Source organism: Pteropus alecto, unplaced genomic scaffold, assembly GCF_000325575.1.
Source record: "Pteropus alecto unplaced genomic scaffold, ASM32557v1 scaffold3, whole genome shotgun sequence".
NCBI classification, from domain to species: Eukaryota; Metazoa; Chordata; class Mammalia; order Chiroptera; family Pteropodidae; genus Pteropus; species Pteropus alecto.
Genome location: NW_006442484.1, coordinates 25150243 through 25175631, shown reverse-complemented (window position 1 = coordinate 25175631; position 25389 = coordinate 25150243). Strand labels below are relative to the sequence as shown.

The 25389-nt window shown below is 33.3% G+C and overlaps 1 protein-coding gene across 1 annotated transcript in view; it reads right to left on the bottom strand.

The window, feature by feature from the left end:
• The window catches only part of MBD5 (methyl-CpG binding domain protein 5), a 117045-nt gene that overhangs the window by 43482 nt on the left and 48174 nt on the right, over positions 1-25389 (bottom strand). Inside the window, exons 2-5 of the mRNA XM_025039251.1 lie at positions 18518-18691; positions 8242-8915; positions 4486-4588; positions 3176-3356 (exon numbers count right to left, since the gene is read on the bottom strand). Coding sequence (XP_024895019.1) covers positions 3176-3356; positions 4486-4588; positions 8242-8354 — 397 coding nt within the window. The 5' untranslated portion in view covers positions 8355-8915; positions 18518-18691. The remainder of the gene's footprint in view (positions 1-3175; positions 3357-4485; positions 4589-8241; positions 8916-18517; positions 18692-25389) is intronic.

The following is a 25389-nucleotide window of genomic DNA, read 5'->3' as shown; positions in this document are numbered from 1 at the left end:
CCAATTCCCATTAACTGGTGGTGGCTGCTTAGAGAGCTATGTTGAAAAGGATACTGAGCTTTAGCTGGGCTCCAGGAGAAAATGCCACTGAGTCTATTACAGGCACAGGAGATGAGAGTGGTACCATTCATACTGAGTATGGCCATTCCTATTCTGAGGCTTAAAATATATTGGCAAGCATACTTGGATTCATTTGCAATCAGAGGTATATTTACTTAAATGCATAATTGCAAATTTAAGATAAATATACTTCTCCTACCTGTTAGGTAGTATACAGGTCAAATCATATTTAATATTTCTAAGACAGTGGTTCTCAACCTTGGGTACACAGAAATCTAGGTAGGGTGCATTCAAAAATTAAGCGAATGCAGTGAACATATATTTTTCTTGGGAATGTGAGCTTTCTGTTTCTAGTATGGTAGAAATTCTTGATAGAGGGATTTCTAGATATAATTTATGAAAACTTGAGAACCAATGATATAAGAGAGTTGCAGCAGATAAACTCAATCAAACTTATTTTCTTGTTAAAAAGAGATTTTTAAAGTTTGTAATAAAAGAAGTAATATATGAAAAATAGTTGGGGTACTGTGCTTGGCGTATAGTGAGAACAAAGTTGTCTGTATTTATATTATTACAGGACTGACTGTCCTTTTCAGTAACAAAACTATAGACTTGCATCTTTTCTTGGATATTTATATGATTATCTGAAGTTTAATGATTAAAAGCATAGGCATTTGCATTTTTAAATATTCAACAGAATTTATAAAATAGCTGTGGTTTAGAAAGGATTTCTTTAATACCTGGGGGAAAATAGTTAGCATCTTAAAAATAACAAGAATACTAAATAAACAAAGTCAAGCTGCTGTTATGTTTCACAGTTAGGAACTAAAGTATTAACAAGAGTTTGCAAACATAAATGTCAGGCATCTATCAAGGTCTTCCATGTATATTCAAGGAGATCTTTCAAAAGAATAAGCAGAAACTAAATATATGTTTATGTACATAAAATCGAGGTGAAAACTACTGTATGAGTCTTGCTAACTTTTAATTATTTAAAGCTCTACTTTACAACATAGTTTAAAATTAGAAAGTTAAATGCTATGTCTGAAGTTAGTAAAAGAGTAGCAATTAGTGAACAGAGATAAACCTCTTATACCTATAGTGGTTAAATATTTACCTTTATTTTCAATAATGAAACTCGTATGTATAGGGTATGACAAAGGACCTAGATCGAAATTCTGTTAAAGTCATTATAAAAGCAACAAGGCAGACTCTGTTGAAAGAGGTAAAACAGTGATATAATGTGATATGAGAATAGCAGCAGATAAGAGTATGTGTAACGTAATATGCAAAAATGAAAATGTAGACTGAGGTGGCAGAATTTAAATAATTTATTACTATTAAATCTCTTTAAATTGTTGCAGTATCTTTTAATTAAAAAGAAATGTAGCTTATTAAAAAAAATAAAAATCCCTTAAAAGACATTTTTTCTTACATACCTTAGTGTAGCAATTTTTTTCTGATCATTCCTGTTAAAGTTTAAAGGTTACGGGGTTATTGGAAAGGGTTTTCTCTACTCATTGTTTCCCCATTTCTCTCCCTGCTCTCTTCACATGAAGTCTAAGTGTAAATCTTTACCTGTAGGATGTCACAATTGCTCCTTTTTGTACCTAAGGCTGTTCATAACTTGGTTTCAGTTTACCTACCCCTCATGTCAGATTAGTTTCCATATCATTGCTTCCACTCATTCTGGACAAGGATTTTCTTATTTCCCTCATCTGTCTAAATCCTACCATTTTCCAGAGTTGATTCGAATCTGGGTTCTGCTATAAAACCTCCTCTGATCACTACAGGTTATCCTCTTCATCCCTATTTTTCAGAACTTCAAAGAACAATATCATGTATTCTTCATAAACAAATGCTTTCACCCTGAATTACTATTCAAGTGTTAAGTAGATAGTAATATTTTGGAGGGAGTTAATATTCTAGCCCTTAATAAAAGAAGTTCCTCAGTCTCAAAGTAAAATTCTACAGGTTATATATTTATCGTAAAGGGAAAGGATACCCTAAGAATGAAGAAATCAGATGGACATAATTATAACCAAGCAATCAAAGTCAATGTCATCGATATGGGATAAAATGACATTATGTGCCTCCTAATGAGGACACAACATCGTCTACGCAGCATTCCTAGCAAAATGTTTTAACTCACATATGAATACGAGAAAACAATCAGGCAAATCCAAATTGAAAAACATTCTATAAAACTGACCTAGATTCTTCAAAAATGTCAATGCCATGAACGAATTAAAACGTCTGGGGAATTGATGTAGATTAAAGAAAATATTACAACTGCAATGTACAATATTTGATAGCATCCTGGATTCAAAAAGAAACTATAAGAAATTAATAAGACAACTGAAAAATTTCAAATATAGATTGCATATTAAGTAACATTTTATCAATGTTAAATTTCTTGAATGTGATTTGGTATATGAGGAGAGTGTCCTTGTGTGTTGAACTACTTAGGGGTCAATTGTTACAATATCTGCAGCTTCTACAACATCTTTACTTGTGAATCTTGGTGAAGGATTCAGGGCTACTCAATGAACTGTAAAATGCAATTTTTTCTGCAGCTTTGAAAAATTTAAAAGACGAAAGCATGCATGCAGGCATGCACATTGGGGGAGGTATAAAAAGTCCTTGGCAAGGTAATATGCTATAGGTGCTCAATAAATAGTTATTAAATAACTGAAAGAATAACACCGCTAGTTCTTAAAAACATTGCTAGTTGCATTTGAGGACTTGATACCACACATTCCAACACAGCTCTAGCAAAAAGGCTACGTTTCTTTCCTAAAAATCTGTGCCACTTTCTCTTTTTGTTAGCTCAGCCCTACATACCTGCACAGCATCTGTATGTGTCGATCAGTGTTTATTCTAATTGTTTAACTAGATGATTTGGATAGGAAATTTTGAGAGACGACTTCATGGGAATTTTTCAGAATGAATTTGCTATTTGTGATACAATGATAAAACATCTGTAACTTGAAAAGCACTGTGCATGCTTGAAGAGTAGGCTTGGAAAATGCCTGGCCAGGTGATTCCCTATGACTCTTTTTCTGGGAGAAGAGTTGGGGAGGAAAATCCCTAAACCCTTCACCACATTACGTACTTGTTCCTCCTCCGGGACTGGTAAGCACAAGAGAAGGATGTGGGGCTTCCATGCTTTTATGAAGTGTGGCCACTGCAATGATTTTCCTTTTATGTATGCATAGCTTTGTGACATCTTCATCTGCTTTAACATCTTCTGCAGTCCTCTGTTTCACAGCAGCTCCAGGATCAAAATTAAACACCTGGAAAAAGGACAGCCTTTGTTTAGAGTATGACTGTAAAAGCACTAAATAAAAAGAACCTTCATTAAAACTTTTTTTTTTACATAGATTAAGCCATAAATCTGAATAAAAATTTCTCAAGTTTTTAAATTTAAGAAAAGCAACTTTAAAGAACTTAAAATACCTCTGTTGAACTCATGGTTTTTAATGGCAAAGTAAATAATAAAAATTCTCCTAATTCTAAGACAGCCAAGATAAATATATGGAAAGGTATATTATCTGATAATTTTCCCAATTTTAGATGCTTCCTGAAGTTATAACAGTACAAAAACAGATGAAGTACAGTTTAAAAACCCTGAAAGCTGACATTTCGATTTTAATGTATGTGCTGCCGAAGTGAGCACTAAAAGCTGACATTTCTACAAGCTAATTTTTTCTTTGGCTTTATTATTATGTAAATATTATCTTTTCACCTATTAAAAATCTATTTTTCTAATTAAAAAAATCTTATTTATTGTATATATACTTATGAGTTATTTCAAATGCTTTTTTTTTCTTTTGGAATGAGGTGACACACAAATAAAAAGGAAGAGTATCTATTAACCCTAGTTCTAAAATTAGCACTACAACAGACATCCAGAGAACAATGACCTGTTTCTATAGTAAATAATATTTTCTATTTTAAAATGACTTTACTTTCTACCTTGCAAAGGAGTAAAACAATTTCATGTTTAGACTGGGAAGGTTCAGATTTGTCATTTTAGAAACATTTGTGGCAGATTTATCAACACCCGTGCTAAAAATAACATTGCAGATTGAGCAGTTATAGCAGGAAAAGAAAATATTGCACTATTAAATGGCAAGCATAGGTATAACTCTAATAAAAAAGTACAAAAGAGGTTTTAATGAAACATTTAACATGAATATATGTTTGTCACCTTGGAATATGACTCTGGGATTTGAACTATTTTCCATAATCATTAAGCATTCCAAAATGCATGCAAAAAAATATCTAATTAGATAAAGACTTCAAAATGCCTATGCGATTGGAGAAGTAATATAAAAATGAAGTGCCAAGTGAGAAAAGCAAATATATGAAACACCTAAAAAATAAAAAAAACTGCCGAGAGATCTGTTGTGAAATTGTTACCTTGGGAAGAATAAGAGGACACTCCAAGCCACACTTGCATGTTCCGTCAGTAAGCAGGTATGTTTTAACCTGCTCCAAGCAAGATAACAAAGACCCACTGGGACTGTAAAAATAGTTTAAAAAAACATCAGGAAATAATTCTGACTGTACATATTATATGAAAAAAGGCATAATTTATAGTCTTGCTGTCCTTCACAGGATAATATTTTCCTACTAAGGAAAAGCATTTTCTTTGTCAATATTATGTTAGCTACTAAATGATAGCCTTTAGCACTATCACTCTTCCTTTTGAACCAAAATATTTCTCAGAAAAATACAGATCTTCATAGAAAATTAAATAAAAGTATTTTGAAAACCAAGAGTGGACTAGGATGGGGAAAATGCTATTCTTAAGAAAGGACAGAAGCAGGCAAGAAAGGAATAAGAAAACTACATGAAAGTAGTCATTACCATTTTAAACCAGAAGATCTAATTTTAAAGCTATTTGAGGAAAAACTGAAATTTAGAAACACACTGGAGGTCAAACCAAAAGGCACTAACTGTACAAAAGGTGGAGCTAGCCAGTTCCTTTAATCTTGGAGTCTAGAACCAAGTTGTTTCTATATAAAAACAGGTTCCTTTATTTCTCCCTAACCCGTTTGTTTCTTTGAAGATAGATCAGTGTGGCCCAACTCAAATTACAGTGAAGAGCCAAACCTCAATGACAGGGAGGAGCCAAGCAGAGTTGACAAGGGATGGGGAACTGGGAACTCTTGAGCAAATAGGGTTTTAGGTGGCAGAAAGGTGGCAGAAAGGTGCCTTGCCAGTCTTCTGGCTCGTAAATAGGTAGTGTTCTCAATGTTATTACTCTTTAGGTCACAAAAGTCAGTACGATATATGAATCCTGATCAAGTTCACGTCTATAGATTAGGTACTAATTCAGATGACAGGATAAGTCTTTGATTTTTATTTATAATGAAGGTTGTTTAAAATAGGCAATTTGCATTTTAGGACTTCAATATTTTTAAAATATTGAACTTACGACCTTAAAAGTTATTATATACTTTTCATTCAAGAATATCTTTTATCTATGACTATTTGCAAAAACCTTTGCTTAAGCCTTCCGATCAAATTTGGATTTGATCAGAAATAATACTGTTTCATAAACAAAGCATCAAACTACTAGAGGTAGACTATTCTGCTCTATAAAAACACAGGTAGTAGTTTTGTATCTATAAATGAACCAACTTTAAGATGCAATTCATATTTTATTTATGGACAGTCACATAACTGACATGCATGTAGAAAATCTCAATTAAAACCCTCAACTTTGTCAACTCCTTCATTCGTTTCTTTAGGCTAACAATTTTTTTCAGATGATCTGTAAAGAATAATAATAACTCTCATATTATAAACCTCAGTGGTAGGGACCAGATGTTTTCAGGGGGTTGTTGATTTAAATGTAACAAAATCTCCAAATAGTTATCATGTGAGAAATTCATGGGTGTTGTGAAAAGAAACTGCCTAACATTTTATAGTTAAACAAAGTATACAGACTGAATCTTAGAGAAGTCTAACTGTAAAATTAAACCTGAAGACAAAAGTTCCTGAATTCTATTGAGTACTCTAGACACTAAAAATACTTCCTTCTCAATCAGTCAGTTGGGTTCTTTCCTTCAGTTGTACCTCTTTAATTAACTTTTTTGGAGTAATAATTAACATAAAAAATAGTTACAAGTCTTATGGCAATAGATAAAGCTTAGAAGATTGGAAGCAGGTAGGAAATTGAACATGTAGCCTCAATGCCTCCTTGAGGCAGGAGCAGCTGGAGACTAACCTAAAAATTACAAGCAAACCGCACATTGAGAAGGGAGCTACAGAAGGATGGCTAGCCTCCTATGTATGTTCAAGCAGAAATTTAACTAGTTATACACAAACAAATCAAACCCATGCTGGCTTAATTTATTTGAAGGTGTTTTACCTTATCTGGCAAAGTTAGTTTCTAAAATAATTCTTATCATGCAGACACGGATTTGGAGAACTCACACTAACAGATAGTGAAGTCTACTTAGATTTAGAAAATCATGAACAAGGGAACTGACAGCTTCCCAGACTTAACTTGGTTTAACTGAATTTTCAGCAATCTGAAAAGCTGATTTATCTTTCATAGAAATTAAGATAAAGTAAAATAAAAATTCTCAAGAGTTTAGAGTCAGTTGCTCTAAACTAAATATATATTTGCTCCTTACAGACTAGAACAGTCATAAATATGAGTAACACTGATATCTTGCTATATTATATTAATAACAAAGTATTTTTGGCAGTTTGTTAACAACATTGACAATAGGAACACTTGGAGAAAGTTAACCCATGTGTCCATCTTATCTACCATGGAACAGGCTCCACATTCCCTGCTTTCTTATACCTTCACTCCAATTCATATACAGCAGTGGTTCCCAACAATTTGGCACCAGAAACCGGTAATCTAAAGCCTGATGATCAGAGGTGGAGCTGAGGCAGTGATGCTAGTGCTGGGGAGTGGCTGCAAATACAGATGAAGCTTTGCTCTGCTCTGCCTCTGCTCTTCTCCCGCTGTGAGACCCGGTTCCTAACAAGACTTGGACAAGTACTGGTCCAGGGCCCAGGGGTTGGGGACTCCTGATACAGAGCACATCTTTAATATTACAGAAACAAAAAACTAATGTGCAAAAGAATTTCAATTGGTAATTAAGTTTACCTCAAGAATCACCTTACACAGAACAAACAAATCCAGGACAGAATCTGAAATGACTTGTGATTTGTCATGGCCTGAAATCATTTATGTTTATATAATGGAAAATACTTCATTCACAAACATACATCTTTGTACAAAAGGAGAATTCTGTTGAAACAGAGATACAAATAATTGCACTGATAGTAATAGTATTAATGTAACGATGCAATGTTGTATCTTTTAAAAAGTTGTAAGTCCTATTTCTAATAGTTTTTATTATTACATAACAAGGAATGATTTATGGTATCCTAACTTTTCATATACTTACTGATAAACTACAGAGTAAGGAACTTAGGTGTCCATTAACTAATAATAAGACTGAAACTTCTTGCCAACCGTTGTAATTTCACTCAATTTATTCTACAATATATATAGGCCATCAAAATGTAAAAGAGCAGTCATCTGCATTTTGTTTGTATGATTTTTACATGTGAGATGAAGAGCCAATTCCATCATGACTTTTTCTTTTTTATTATTAAATGCAAGAGAATAAAATAAAATCTGCACAGAAAAAATAGGGAAATTATATTTACTTAACATTAGGCATTAAGAAGTCTAATAATTATAACTGACTATAGATAAAATACATTCCCCCTTACATCAGAAAAGCCAAGTGAAACATTATAAAGGACAGAATAATCATGTCAAGAGACATTGAGCCTATTTCCAGTATTCTACTTTCTCCTGTGAATGTGGCAATGATGCCTGTGTTTCTTCTAGAAATCTTCATATTTTTCTTTATCCTTGTTACAGAGATAAGCAGAATGACATCTTATATAAACACAAATACTGCATAAAAATTCTCTCTTATAATCTAAGGCAATTTACATTGCAAAACAGTACAGAATAAAAACACCTGAATATTTCTAGCACAAAGGTTTTTATTCACATTTATTTGAGATGCTGTCAGTCTCGATATTTTGCTTCCTCAGAGAAACAGACTTTACCTCCTTAATTTTGGGACTGCAAACTTGGAGGTAAAACAGGTAATAATAAGGGCTCACCTGACATAAAGCACTCCATTTTGATCCACTCGGCGCTGCCAACCCACTGGAACTTGTATAGCTGGAAGACCTCCATCCTTGTCCCCTCCGTCACACTCCTTGCCTCCATTCATTTTCTGTGTCTGCTTGGGACTCTCCAAAGATATCAGCAATAAGACGATATCCTTATATTACAGTGCATGATGGCCTTCAAAAATGGCCAATGCAGCACAGTTGTTCCCAGACTGCACAAAATGCATTGGGGAGCTCGAGCTCAGTTTGGAACCAAGTCCTTGAAATCTGCCATTGTGGAAAAAATCAGTTTCCCATTATAATCTACATTAAATAATCAATGTTTAATTCCTAAGGATGGTCTACATGGGTAAAAAGGAGTGCTTCTGACTAAGGAAAATCATATTCACCAATGCTGGTACCTGTCTGAAGTAGGAGAGGGGAGGAGTGTAAAGTTTTTAGTTCAACATTTTGTTTTGAACTTTGATGCTGGACCAAAATAACCTCTATTGTTTAGAAACCGGTCTCATTTTTATAGTGCGAGTTGGTTAATATTTCCAGGTACTACCCGCCTTCATAGGCCACATTCTTTAAACTTTTTCTTCATCTTCCAATCTGAATCCAAGATGTTGCAGGTTGGGTCATCTGATGTTTTCATGTCTTTAAAATTCCAATAATGTAGCCTGAAACATATGTAAATATGTAAACTGTATACTTATTGTTGAAAAACTGATAACCTCTACACTTTTAAAAACAGAATAAACTGTCTGCTAAGTGTACCAAACCACTTTGATGTCCTCTGTCATGACAAATTCAACTTGTTTTCTCTATCTATTTGATCCACATATTCCAGTTAAACCAATTTGCTTGTTCTTCACTACACGCAACTTTCTACTTATTAGAGAGACCCATAATTATGGCTTCACTCGCACACACACACACACGCAACACACATATGCGCACACACACACACTCCTTCTAACCCACAATAATATATATATATATATCTCAAAACCTCTTATGAACTGAAAACAGGAAAGTTATGCTAATCAAATCACATTTGGTTACTCCTTAATTCCACACATTCCTATGATTTACTTTTCTTTTCTAATTATCATATTTGTCCAAAGAAAACGTTTCTTCTTTTTGAAGAGCAAATTAAAAGGAAATAAACTTACGGTACATTTCCAAATATAAGAGATGTTTTTTTCCCCACTGATCTTGAATATAAGAGTGGGAATTGCTTTATAGTTAAGGTGTCTAAGCTCCCTTCTATACGCGGTACTCTCTTAATTCCTTTACCGAGTCACAAGGTTCTATTTGGAGAGGACATACTGGCTTAAAACAGCAGCAATCAATGCTAGTGTGGAATACTTACAAGAGGTTATCTTAATGGAACTGTTAAATAAAAAAGATGGCAAATAAATTTATAAAAGACTTAGTAAGTAATCCTTGTGGAGGATATTATGCCACAGTTGCTAGCATTATTTGTTGTGGTAAACAAGCCTTTTTATAATCATTTAATATATAGTGTGTGATTACACTGTGGGACTCATGAAACTATAGTAAAGGATGAATGAAAAAAATGTTCTAGTGTTATATGAGTGCAACTTGTGGTGTATGATAAAAATTTTCAATGATAGCATTAACCACAGATTCAAAAAATGTATCTCAAACAACTTAAATGGAAGTGAAGGTGATATGCTCTGGAAAAGTGTTAAATGACTTAAGATTCATATGGAAGTATTAAAACTGTTTCGAAAATTTAAATAAAAAAGTTAATATTTTAGATATGTTTAAATATGTATGTATAATAATCAACAAATTAAACAGGGTAAGTAGGCATATAACTACTTAATCTACATTCCTAAAAGTCTACATACTTAAGTTAGCCTCGAGCCTTTTTTTGGATCTCTTCATTGGGAAAGCAGGAGAATGCCTTATAGTAAAGGGCATCATATGTTCAGGCATATATCTTATTTGTACCCTTGGTTCTGAGGCAGATTAAAGGTGTTGTAATGAAGCATATACTCATTTAGCTGAAAGTTGGAAACCATGGGTATGGGTGTGGGAAACACTGGCAGGCAATGGAAAAAGTAGCAACAACTTACTGGGAAAAATGTGGGGTATAAAGAAGAGTGCCAAGTAGTACCATTCACAATGGTGTCTCAAGCTGGTAATTTGCATTGTGGGCTGACTCCTCTGTGTCTATACTTCTCACAGAAATGACCCACTTTGCAGGGGTCATTTCTGTCTCCCATCCACTGCACCTTCAACCATGTTGATCATGTATATGTTTATTCATATTTAACAGTTAGTGAGCAGCTATTATGTACTCAGTACTATCCTATGTACTGTAGTACAAAGATGGTAAGACACCACTTTATCCAAAGCCCAGTGTAATGTTTGGTACTTAAGAGCTGCTCAGTGTGGAAGGACAGAAAGGAAAGAGGGAGGGATGGAGGATGAAAGAGGATGGAAAGAGTAAGGGAGGGTCAGTCCTTCTTTCTCAGTGAGTTCCCAGCCTCATGGAGTACCCAGCCCCAGTGAAAGATGTGAAAGAGGTGTGAATTTTCTGCGGTTTATCAAAGGTTTATCAAATAACAACACACTCTGATGACCGAACCTGTTTTTTTAAAGGTCCCTTTTTATAGTCACTTTGTTACCTCACTTTTACTAAAAAACAACAAACCCCCCCCCCCCAAAAAAAAAAAAACACACCTTTAGTGGTCTCTGATCATTAGATTGGACCAGCTGTCATTTGTCCTACTTTTTTTTTTTTTTTTTTGGTCAGCCTGCTCTTGCATGTGACTCTGTCTTCCTCGAGACTGGCTGGCTTGTTCCATTCAGTAATTTGTGGATCTGCCAGATAATAACATTGGAGTGATTTCTGCCAAATGTCTCCCTCAGATTTCAGCAACTGAAATATAAATATCTGATGGCTGGGTTTTACTTAAACCAGAAGTTCTAAAAGCATGTTCATGAGACAACATCGTGATAGTAACATCTGGCAACTTGTCAGAAATGCAAATTCACAGGCCAGACCCCAGACTTACTGAATTAGAAACTCTGGGGGGGAATCTGTTTTTTTAACAAGACTGGTAGGTGATTCTGATGCATGCTCAAGTTTGAGACTGGCTTAGACTAATGCCCCTGCCTCCCTTCCCTGGACATGACCGGTTTTATATCTCCAAACCTTATAGGCAGCCGGCCCTCTACTTCATTTTGTCTCTGGGAGGATCTTCCTTTTTTTTTGTGATACTTCCGCCTTCTAGAGGCAGCCTGATTATAAGGGCTTTAAAAACCCTTCCTAGAGCAGAGTCCAGTAACTATATAGTTATCATTTATTTATCTGTAAGCGGCACTAATTTTCTCAACATTCAGTTCGTGAATTTGGAAAATGCAGAGAAGTTTGAAGATGAAAATAAAATTGAACTGTAATTTTACTGCTGAATACTAACCACTGTAAACATAGATGTACCTTCTTTCAACCACTGATTTCAGAAAATCTTAAAAGCATACCTTAAAAAAAAGAGTTTAATATCATAAATAATAAAGTACCATTCCAAATTCATGATGTAAGCATTTTGTCAGTTCTAATTATTTTTTAAAGTAAAGACTTAACATTAAGAGGAAGTTAAATACTACCCCCTCCAACACCCTAATTTCCTTTTTAGTTTTAGACCCCTCCCTTGAACCCTGGAGGCAACCACTATCACTGGTTCTGGTCTGTATCCTTCCAGGCTGTGTTTTCATGTGTTTATTCCTTATATGTGTATATGTAAACAATATTTGGTACAGTTTTATGTGTTTTAAAATTTTACATAAATACTATTATACATATATATCATTCTCCAACTTGCTTTTAAAATTCGACATTGTTTTGAAAGCTATCTTTGTTGAGATATATTGATCTATCTCTGTTGCAGATACATTGATCCAATTCATTAATATTTAACATCTAAATAGCATTCTATCATATGATTATACAACTATTCATCTATTAGTAGATCAATCATATTAATGTTTGTATGTAGAGTCTGCACATTTTCAACTTTACAGGCATTGCCAAATTGTTCTCCAAAGTAGTTGTACTGATTCCAATTTTTTTCTGTGTATAAAATGTGTCCTTTGTCTTTAAATATTGAGTCATTACCACTTTGTACTTTATTTTTCTCCTGAGTATTTTATGATATGGCAGTAAATTTTTTTTTTTTCAAAATATGGCTTTTGATTGCTGGATAGACTTTTCTTGGATAGATGTATATAAATTACTTAATTACATAGATTTTTCTCCCAAATTCTCACAATTACAAATAAATCTGAGATAAACATTCCTACATATAAATCTATGATCATTTTGATAATTCATTTATAATTATTTGTTAAAACAGAATTGCATAAATCTAGGGCCCTTCACAAATTTCTTAAGGTGCCAGGAGGGTAGTTTTAAGAAAACATTTCAGGCTATACTTCTCAAATGTTTGAAACCCATGCAAGCCCTCTATTGGGAAATATTAAAATCTATTCTTCATGCTTCCAAGATTCTGATAACTTTATTTTCTATGCAAACCCATCATTCAAGATTTAGCCAAGCTTTTTTATAGTTTGTATAAAATAAACAACAGTCCTCTTTTCTAATTTTTATAAATTTAACATAAAAGCTACATATCTACAATATTTTCCAGTCACCTCCCCTAAGGATTGCATTATGGCCCACCTTGTTTATATGGCTTGGTTTAAGCCCAACAGATACAGGTTAATACAGAAACAATCATGTAATATGAAAGGCACCTCCATTTCACTAATATTCTGGATCAGGAATAGATCTTATATTTAGGACATAATTTGAATTTATTTCACAAACAGTTTTGGTAGCACTAATAAGGAAATTCAAAAAGTGGTGTGTGTGTATGTATGTGTGTGTTCTAAGGAGAATATATGTCACAATTTTACCACTGTTTTCATTTCCTTCTTTCTTTCAATATGCAAATTACTCTATGAGAATTTGCTTTTGGTGACTTGAATTTTAGTGACTTGATGTACTTCTTTACATTGGTTTTTTCTGACCATGAAGAATTCTAATTAGAGGTTACCTCCTCAGAGAGACTATATTGTAAACCCTAGGTACTCTCTCACATTTTGTTAATTCACTGATTCCTCTTATTATCTGATTTTTTTCTTATCATTTATTTGTTTATTGACTATCTCCACAGGAATGTAAATTCCTGTAGGGCAGGAATCTTGTCTCTCTAGGACCCTTCTATATTCACAGTTTCTGGTATTGTACTTATTCTATTGCAGGTGCTTAAATACTCTCTGAAGACTATGCATATTCTAATTAGTCAACATAATTTTATATTCTGATTTTTACCATGAAGGCTCATAAAGTTTTAGCAATATGCATCTAAAATGAAAAAGAGTTTTTAAAAGAAGCCAGTAGAAGCCAATGAGTATGTATTGTGAAAAAATACACAAAAGATTTTTGCTCTAGATTTGTCCCTAATAATCTCATAATCTGAGTGATAATTTTTGTGTAGAAAAAGTATGATAGAGCTTCTAACAAAATTCTAACTTCATACTTTATTTGTAAAGTGCATCAGTTTTATTTATTGGGGTATATATAAGTGGTATATATATATGTATATTTATGTCCATATATATATTGCGGTATACATGTATACATATATATATATTGGGGTATACATATATATTGGGGTATATATCAGTGGTATATATATATGTATATATATTGGGGTATATATAAGTGGTATATATATATGTATATATATATATATATACATATACATACTTCCATTGAATTAATAAAGGAAACACTGAAATAAATGCAACGATATAAAAATTAAAATTAATGCAAGAGACCTTTTTCTCAATCTGCTTTACTGACATTCTTGTCAACCTAAGAATCAACTCACTATGCAATGTTAATGCAAATTTTAAAAATTATACCCAAATACCACAAAGACTAAATATCAGAGAATATAACACCAGAAAAATAAGCAGATACTCTTCATAAATCTTCTGAGTAACATCAAACATAATAAATTCTTCTGAATAATGTCACACAAACTTAATTAATGGTAAAAATAATGAATTGATTTTTTGAACCATGTGATATTATGAGTAAATTCTATTGAAATGTTTATAACGGCATATCACACATTGATCTTGTGTTCAGTGGGGTTATTTGGATACACAGTAGCACAGAATGAATACTCAATGAACAATTAATTTATCAAGATGAGACTATGTAAATTGGGTAAAACACCAATATGGAAGTTATATAAACCTAAATAATCATTTATACTTTTTAATATTATGATTATAAACTTAGCTCATGAAATAAGTTACATAAAAAGTCCACTCCATTCCTACATTTGCAAGAGAGAACACCTCATGTTCTCCAATTGAGAATGAGCTCATGTAAAATCTACCTCTATGCTTAAATTCCAAAGCAATATGTCCACACAACGACAGATATGATTGGGTTAAAAAATGTCAGCATTAGCATTTTGGAGAGTAATGCTGAGTGACTATAACTTAATTATCATTTGATTCGGTAATAAATGGATATACACATAATCTTTCCATCATTATTAGTTAAATTAGGCTTGTTAGAGTAACCCTAAATGACATTTTCCCTTTTCAATTACCTTTCACCCATATATCAATAATTTAAACAGCTCCTTCAGAGCATTTAGCCAGCCCCCTCTATCCAACTTTCCCATCAGTTTCACCTTTCATCTATTTATGCAAGCTATGCATTTTTACTTATGAGCACACTTATCTTGCAGTTATATCTTCTTTCATTTTTTAAAAACCTTCCAATAGATCAGCCCTATTTTTACTCTGGTTATTATTCTCATTTGGTTCTTATCTTCACTGTGCAGCCACTTCTTCCAAAACATACCTCTCAGATACATCCTTTGTAAGAGATCTAAGCTCTGTCAGTCTCTCCTTACTCACTCCAAACTACCCACAGTACACTTATGTTTGTTGTATCAGGATACTTTAAAAACATCTTTCCTCTCCTGATCACTGAAGCTCTCTAGTTCCAGATGTACTTGCCCTTTCATTGCAGAAGAGTGTAAAAGTTCATGACCTGTACATGAGGGACCCCATTCATATAGGAAGCCTACATTTTTTCACATACACAAAAAATGGAATAGAGATAGGCTCCTGAGAGTCAGGCCAGTCCTCAGAATCAAGGTAACAAGCATCCTGGCCTATGTCCGACTATGGTCAGGAGGATTATTTATACCAGGCCATTTCTTGCTACTAAAGTCCGGCAACTCGTACATTCTAGTGACACAGAAGCCTTCAGAGAACTAAATGCTAAATGTAGAAGACTGCATTGGCTACAAATATTTTGTAGCTCCTTCCATCACGAAGTGGGATTTACTACTCTACACCTCTAGGCTGGCCTTGTGATTTGCTTTGAACAATGCAATATGGTGGATGTGATACTATTCAAGTTGAGACTAAACCTCCAAAGGGCTTGCATCTTCTACTCCTGCTTCTTATAGTGCCATTGTCATATGAAAAATCTGATCTAGCCACCTCGAGGATGATAGATCATGTGGAGAGAGAGAAGTCGAGCTGGTCCGGCCAGTCCAGCTGAGGCCCCAGACATACAAGTGAACTCAACCAACATTGCCAACCCACAGAATCATGGGTATTATTTCAAATAGCCAAAAACTATACTGGAAACAAACTGAAAGTCTAAAATAGAGTCTTATTTAAATGTTACAGAATTGAGAAGCTATGTAGCTCTACCCTTTAATAGCTCATAACCTTGGGCAAGTTTTAAATTTTCTTTCCTTATAAAATGATCATAGAATTGTTCTGGGCATATAAGTTAAAAGTCTTAAATCAGTATCCAGCACATCATAAATATCCAAATTGTTATCATTTATACATAGCTATTAAAATCATAATATTAAAATGTCCTAGGAAATTTAATAGCACTGGGAGAAGTCCATGATACTGTAAGCTGAAAAAAAAAACTACAAAATTGTGTAGATTATTACAAATCTTCATTTACAAAAGTGTTCCTATATACGTACATATAGGAATAAAATAGCACTATGCTCCCAGTGGTTGTCTCCGGGCAGTGAGAACATGAGTGATTTTTATTTTTTCATTGCTTTTTTGTAGTTTCAAAATTTTCTGTAATAAAAATATATTGACTCTATAATCAGAAAAAAAATTATTTCCAAAAACTTAAATGTTATATCTATAGAACAGCTAATTAATACTTTCTGATTCTCAAAAGCATTAGGGAAACTTTCTGTTAGAAATAGTTACAAGCTTTGTGCCTAGTATTATGCTATTATTACTCTTTGTTTTAGCCAAGTAGAGAAAAAGATATGGAAAGTCAGAAAGAATACTGCATTAACCTGGATGATCTAAATACTAGAAAGAAAAATTAAGGCTATCCGTTTGGTTATAAAATGCCTCAGGTGTCACTCTTAACTTTTCTGCTTCTCATAAGTTGTCTGATAAGGTCTTTCAAGAAGCAAAAGGAGGAAGATCATCTATCTCTGTGTGGACTCTAGAAAGAGGAGGCCAAAGTATACATACCATCTCCCATCCTGACTCTCTTGTTCTTCACTAAATCAACATCTATTTATCTCAGTTTACATGTCACTTCCTCAGGGAGGCCTTCCAGGTTTCCCTAATCTTTATTTGGCTTTCCAAGTCTATACTGGGTTCCCCTCGTAATTTCCCCATATAATATCCAGTAATTCGCATATATTACCACACATAACTGAGCTTTCTCTTGCCAGAGCACATAATGGCAAACAAAAACCAATTGAGACAGTTAACTTCAAGTTAAAGTTTCCCTTTGTGGCTTTAAAAATATAAAAAAGTGAAAAGTGAAGGTCTATAGGCATATGTAGAAAATGCTCACTATTCATTTTACCATCTTAAAAGCTAAAAAGTGAATAATCACCAGTTCCCAAACACATATCCTTAAGAAACAAAAACATTTAGAGTACTGTTTCAAAGTACAGTAATAAAAGAGAACACTTATGAACTAAATGATAAATTCACTATATTGAGGGAAAATTATTTATAATTTATTTCTATATATTAGTCATCAGTATAGTTTGCTATTTTTGTTTTTCTATAGTAGAGTAAAATTTCTTAAAGAGAATATTTAGAAACATTGCTCTTAATCTATTTAAGAGTACACTAAGCAAGTTTGAGGGGTAATTTTCACAACTTATCCATGCATTACTGGTATTTTGGCTACTCAAAGTACATCTCAATATATATTGGCAAAATCACTGTTTAAAAATGATATACATTAATATTGTTTTTCCCCAAAACTGTACTAATGAAACAATTGTGAATTATGTCCATTTGGGGTTGTACAATTAACAACTAATATTTATATACTCCTACTTAGAAATGTTTAGCATTCTTCAATTCACCTGGCAATGATGTTAAGTTCCTACTCGGAGTAATCAGTTCTGTATAGAGATAACGAGACTCTTCAGTAACTTTGAAAATCAGGTTACTCTTAAAGTGAAAATAGGAAGATTCCTTAGCTATTGAAGAAACCCACCCAAAGACATTGTCTCTAAATAATTATAAATATCTAGGAACACTTAAGTCTAATCAACATCTCCAGCAAACATAACCAAATGTAAAAGATAACTAAAGTCTAATAAATTGTTTGACAAGGCCTCCCAAGAAGCAAGAGGAGAAAGATTATCTCTGTGTAGATTCTCAAAGGAGAGCCCAAAGCATACAATCTTTAAGCCCCACGAAATAAATGATCTTTTACTGTTGTCTGTGCAGCTTACCCAGCAGTAACAAAATGAGTAGATAATAATACCTGTAGATGTTTAGTGGTGTCATATCAAGTGTCTCAAGGAGACTACATTGAGCATTTACCTGCTGAATGGAATACTGAGAGAGGCAGAGAAAATGTAGCAGCAGCCAAAGAAAATTTATGCACTAAATACTATGGTGGAGAGGAAGGGAGTTTCAGTATCACAAAATCAGGCATAGAGTATTTTAGAGAACATGTTGAAGAAAAAAGCAAAATCTATAAAAAATAAAGTCTTCAATTTAACAAATAGGTAAGCAAAATTTAGGACCAAGTTACAAAACAGGAAAGTTCTTGGACAAATCCCACCTGTCAGAGTCAGTGCTTGGCTTGAACCCATTTTGAGAATAATAATAAAAGTGAATTAATTGACAATATTCAAATCAAAATATTTCACTAAAAATTTTTCATTTCCTGCCTTACCTGAGAAACGGGACAATGTGGTAACACTAGGCCAACATTCGTGCCTTGCAGCAATTATCTGGAACGCAGCAGTGGCTGCTCCTTCAGTAAGGACTTGGCTCTCCAATCCAGCGCACTGGCTTCCTGCTTCATTCCCACCAGCCTGGCCTCTGTAGGCACTTGGGTTTCCAGCCTCTGGAATAGAATGGACCTTGGGATAAGGCTTGAAGGGCTCACTTTTGGCCCTTGATGAGAGGTACAACTTATTACTTTGTTAAATGACTACTTAATTTATGCTTCAGTTTCTTCATCAGAGTGGAAGGTGAACTCTTAGTGAATCATCATGCATTATTAGTAGATGTAGGAGCACCAGTACACCAGCGAAAACCACAAGCACATAGTTAACGTTCTTAATGAAATTGAGTTGACTCTGGGACTGTGGTGATTCTTGAATTAGAGGAGGTAGAGGGTACGGAAAACTGTCATCCAACTTTAGTACTCTGCCTTGCCTTCTTTCTTAGCACCATCATCAGCAATATCACATTATTATTATCTAAGGAACTTATCTTAGGATCAAAGAATTATGAAACCAAATTGTACATTATATTATTAAGAATTATAAAATGCCATTGTTTTATTTTCTGATTTATATTATTATTTTCTTTTAGTAAATAAGAAAAGAAATTTTATAAGGAATTTCAAAAGAGTGCTTGAGACCTCACTCCTTACTCTATTTTCTTTTAGCCTTCAGAGACATTGACAAGGCTCTTCTTCAGCCTGGGTAAAATAATCCTTGCGACAATCTAGGATTGTGACAGTTCTCTTCCCACGGTCCTTGAACAACCTTCTGATTATCTGGTGGATTTCACAGGTGCTTTGATATCAAGTTAGTGACTTGGATACCAGGTACGTATATTTGAGTCAATGAAAATAAACAAATGGGTCACCCAGCTCATAAATTAATTTCTTGTAAATATAGATGTCCTGTGTCAGACACTAGAGCCCCATCACTCTTGAGCAATGAAAAAACCAATTTTTTAAATTGGAAGAGTAAGGACCACATCTCAGGCCATAGTTACTCCACAGGATGCTCCTCCACCTTTGAGGTCCTTCCTGATAGCAAGCCTACTTTTTCTTTTCCTTTTTGATTTAGTGCCAAAGCAGGATAGGGAATGTGTAGGACACGGTGTAGCAGCATGCTTGAGCATGGCTCTTCTTCAGAAAGCAGCCAGAGAGACAAGGAGCAACTAAGGGATTTGGGGCCAAAGTTAAAAAACTACGTTTCTATAAATCTGATATACTAAAGATAGTCCAGGCATTATATTTAAAATTTTAAGTATTTATTGGGCAACTACATGCATGGCACTGGATGGACAGTAGGAACCCAAACATAAAGAGAACACAGTCCCCTTCTCAGGGAGATCAGTGCCCAGGGGGTAGAGGGCGGGGAGTTGGGCAGTTAAGTAACCAGGTAATTACAACATTGAATGATACCAGCTAGGATAGGGCTAAGCATGGAGTGCTAAATGAGCACAAAGAAAGAGTAGTTTTCAGAGATCAGAGAAAGGGGTGTGTGTGTGTGTGTGTGTGTGTGTGTGTGTGTGTGTGTGAATACACCTAAAGTTACATAGACATTAGATAGGCCTGAGGAGACCTGAAACTTCGCCTAATCCATGCAAATGATTTAAGTTCCAAAAGTTTAATAGTGAAGGTTTTACATTTCTGTTTGGTAATAACAATTCCAATATTGTACTCATTTTTAGCTGGTAAACAAACATAAAGATCTCATTTTGTCAGATCTTTTAACCTTGAGATGTGATAAGTCATGAGGCATTAATGAGTATTTTCCACAGAAAGATCTGGATGCCTGCCTGATGCCTGAAATAGAAAATGATTACCAGACATCTAGATAAACAAATACTGTTTTCTAGAAGAAATACTATCAAAGAACAATGATTCATTTCAGTAAGAAAGTAATATTAGATGTGAATACATTCAAAGCAGAAGCTAAAAGAAGCAAGATATGGATGAGGGAGTCTTAGCTAATAGAAAGAATAGTTCAAAACTATTTGGAAGTATATTCTTTAATAAAAAAAAGTCCATAGGTAATGAAAATAAGATGACTATTACACTAAAATTATTTTAGCCTAATGTATAAATAAAATCAGGTTACATTTATCTTATCATCTTTTGGAAACTGCACTGAGATTTTATACATATATTAACTAATTTAATCCTTGTCACAACTGTGTAAGTGCTATCAGTTTTTTTTTCTAGAGTTGAGAAAACTGAGATAGGAGAAATTAAGTAACTTTACCTTCTCTTTTCCTCTCTGATAATTTATACCCCCCTTTTCTACTTTATTTTTTTCTCCTTAGTACTTATCATTATCTAACATATTATATAATTTACTATTTACCTTATTATTGTCAGTTTCCTTGGATAAAAATGTAAGCTTCATAAATACATAGATATATCATCATAACAGACAAAAACCTACCATTTTTTTGCTTTAGATTTACTAGCTCCTTAAAGACTGGTTTTGTATCAAAACTTTTTTATTTCTCATAGCACAAAGTACAGAACCTTACACAGGCAGGAGCCAAAAATATTTGTTGAGTGAATGATGAGCACAATTAGTCAGTAAGCATATACTGAGCCCTGGCCATACTCAGCATTGCACTTATCACCATAAGATGGGGAAGTACAAAATACTATCAGTGTTCTCAAAGAACTTAACATTTAGGAATAGAAATAGGTAGAAGCATCAGGAATACCTAGGATACAAAATAAGAAGTTTTCACATTTCATTACTTCTATTCTTTAATCACCTAATGGGCACAAACACTCACCACTCCTCCTAAGACACTCTAGTATCTTGTTGCATTAAACTTTCTTGGAAATGCCAGGGCTATTCACAACTCTACTACTATGCATGTGTTTTTCCCTGGACTTAGAAAGATTTCCTCCCATTTTCTTAAAGCAACCTTCTGTTCTTTAACTAAACTCTAAGGACATCTCCTTCATGAAGCCCCATTTGGTTTCTTGCTTAGAGTGACTTGTTCATTCCTCTCTCATTCTACAGTGCTGTTTATGTAACAGCACTTACCGTACTGTGTTTGATCTACATTCATTTCATATATCTTTTTTCCTCTTTTGAAATTTTTTATTACAATTTTTTGACATAAAAGATGTATAGCACACATTTTACGAATAATAATAAAATATACAATACCCTTTATTGTAAATTTTAAATAGCTGGTTCATTCTCAGAGAATGTTTTTGATTTTTGTCCAACTCTTGAATATTAGCCAACTTATGTTGTAGGTTATGACTGAGTATAGTCTCAACATGAATAGTTAATATATATTTTTATTTACATTAATGAGTAAGATGAAAATAAGGCAGCTAAATCAATGATGAGAGTATTTCTTTCATGAATCATATAAAAGTTTTTATATACTGGAAGAATATTTTCTCCATTCTTTTGTAATGGCTATAGACATGATGCACTTTTAGGTTTAACTTACACAATTATTTACTCCATCACCTAACTATGAGTATGAAGGCCTAGAGTTATTGGGAGCTCCAAAAGAAAATATTCGTGAGAATAAAACCAAAATAGAGGAAGGAGGAACCAAAATACAGAAATGCAGCCAGTGAAAGTTTGGTGACATTGTTTTGGCCCCTGGATCCAGCCATACCCTGAGACATTCTGACTCTCTAGGTTTGTTACATGAGCCCCCTCCCCGCTGCCCCCCCAATTTTTTTGTTTCCCTTAATCTAATTTGAGTTGTGTTTCTCTTACTTTTAACTCAAGGAGACCTAGCTAATAAATTATGCATTCTCCCAAAAGGAGAACCTTTGAGTATTTGGTTAAGGAACTTGAACTTTGTGGAAATTCAGTATTCAATGATGCATAATTTATCATTGTATCTCCAGTGCCAAGTCCATTACCTATCACTTTGTAGGCCTTAAGTAAGTATTTGGTGTTTGAATGCCTGAATGTGTGTGCTTTTTTAAATTGAGGTCTTCTTTGAGTATTTTTTTATTTTTTATTTAAAAAATTTTTATTTTTCAGTTAGAGTTGACATTCAGTATTATTTTATATTAGTTTCAGGTGTACAGCATAGTGGTTAGACATTAATAATTGTTCCCTCTGACTAGCCTAGTACTGACCTGGCACTATACATACTTATGGCCATATTATTGACTATATTCCCTATGCCATATGATTGCCAGATTTGGGGGGGGAGGGGCAGGGACTGGGTGAAAAAGGTGAAGGGATTAAGAAGTACAAATTGTTTTATATATATCTTTATAAAGTTTGTGGTTGCCAGACAATATACCAGGTTCACGGTGTGCAAAGAGAGTGCTTTGAGTTGAATTATTTGTTTTTTTCACCTTTTAAAACAGTAAAGAACTTTTAATTCCCCTAAAATATAACCATAAGTAGAAAAGTTCTTGTTAATAATATATTAAAACCACCCAGTCATACACAAAGCTAATTGCAGGTGTGCATTAAACTAAAATTAAATGGAGGTTGAATAGAATCACTTTTCTTATTTTATTTTCAGCACAATTTCTAGATTCAGAGAATGTCTCCTAGAAGAGTTCCTGGCACAAAGAAAATTACTTGTTGAATAAATAAATAAATGTCTGCATACAAACCATGTCATTAAATGCTAAATGGCATGGCATGAACTAAATATACTATAGGAACTCACAGATTAGGTAACAAATAATAGAGAGAACAGTGAACTAAGTGTTAAAAAGTTTGGTATCTGCAATTTTCTATCTGTATAACTTTGAGCAAGACACTTAACCTGGGCTTTAATTTTTCAATTTATAAAATTAATAGATTGGATCTTTCTTGTCTAATAAACTCTAAATGAAACCTCCATTATATAAAACAGAAAAAGATTTGTTAGTAATAATTCATTTTATAAGATCAAATTATAGTATTATAAAAATCCATCAATAATTATAATGAACTATTGATTAATAAAAAGTATAAAACCAAGGAACATGGGTGACCATTGCAATTTTAAATCATCATCATTGACAAATTCATTTTGTTTTGGCTTTATAATATTGAGATGATTCTCAATGTTAAAAAAACTACTGCAAATGGCAACATTTTTAAATTAGCTAATTTGGCTTTGGCAATATTAAGATCTTTGCTATTAAAATAGTCTAGAAGCTTGAAGAAGGAATAAAGAAAATCTTGTTTCCAAAACTGAATGATTATATCAATTCATTACTCATGTATCTGGTCATGAATACAAAATATGGGCAAGAATTACCCAAAACTTAAATTAAGCAAGAAATTTTCTTTAATATAATTTTATCACATTAATTTGCCATTGCGAAGCTGTTAAGGGGTGAAAAGAATACAGGCAAGAAGATGCTCCTATTCAATGGAGCCTACATATGTTGCAGTAGTGTTCTTGTTTGCCTAATTTGATTGGATATATAATAATGGACTCAATTCTTTTAAAAGCCTAGCGAAAAACTTAAAAATAAAAATACTCATAAAAAGTTCAAATATCTAGTTAAAAATTACAAATATGTAGTTAAAAATAGCAAAGCTTTAGTCAGTAGTCCATAAAAATATAAACCAGCAGTACAGCTTATTTTTGTTTCATGATACGTTCATGTGTTACAATTAAGTATAACACACTTGAGCGTGCATGTTACTTTTATTATAGGGTTAAAATACTTAATATATTTTTAAAATTTCTATTTGTGTCCAACATTTGGAAAACTCTGAAGAATCTCCTCTGAGCTTGATATTCTTCTAGTCCTTTTGATTCTATCATTTCTACATAAGCTAGAAAAGAAAGACTTTGTAAAGATGACTTCAATTTTTTTTCAACTCAATCTTATATACGTTTACTGAGATAAAACACCCCTGACATGCAAGAGCCTGATCAAATTGAAGTGGAGAACGTGTGTTGGGTAGTATCATAAATGGAGCTTTAAAAAATGTCAACTTTCCTAGTATAAGATGAATTTCTTTGCACATATGTTAAAAACAGCTTCAGTATCATAGATCCATGACATTTTTAACATGAACATTGCTGGTCTACAGGTATCTTAACTTATAAAGGCAATTTTACTCCTAAGAAGTTGTTTTCTAAAAATGACATCTGTTAGATGTAACTTTTCAGTAATTTTGCCTTTATTTACTTGAAGAACATATTCTGCTTTGAACACAGAGGAAACTCTTAACTAACCTCTACTTAAACAAATCACTGAATTAATCAAAACAGCATTTCCATTTGAAAACAGATGAATGTTTACCTGTGCTCTTACCACTTAAGTTGTATGCTTTCCAATATCACTTGTTTTTTCCAAAGCTGTCTGAGCCAATAATAATTGCTGGTGTCATTTAGGAATTTAATAAAATATTGTGTAAATTGATAAAATATAAGTATAAAAAGAGAATGACTCTTTCCATAAAAATTAAGTTAAAGTATAGCTTTTAACATCAGCCTCTGAAAAAAATGAGGTCAAATAAGATGGGAAAGAGGAGAATCTTGGGGGGAAAAATCTTAAAAATTGTGAATAATTCTGCATTTAGACCATCCTGTAAATGTCTCTGAGTTCTTGTTCCTCTCCAAAGTCAAAAACAAAACAAAAGAAATATCTGATGTTATGTTGTTGGTATAAAGACAAATGTACTCCAATAAGTAAACTCATAATTAGAGAAAGGATTTGATCTAAAAAGATTGCTGACTGAACTTATATTTATATATTTTAAGTTAAAACTAAGCGTTTAATTATAAGTATTTTTTTATGATTCTTTGCTTTAATAAATCTTTTTCAATTAATGAATAAACTACAGCTTCAAATTGTGTTGGATAAGAGACCTACTCTATTGCTGTTAC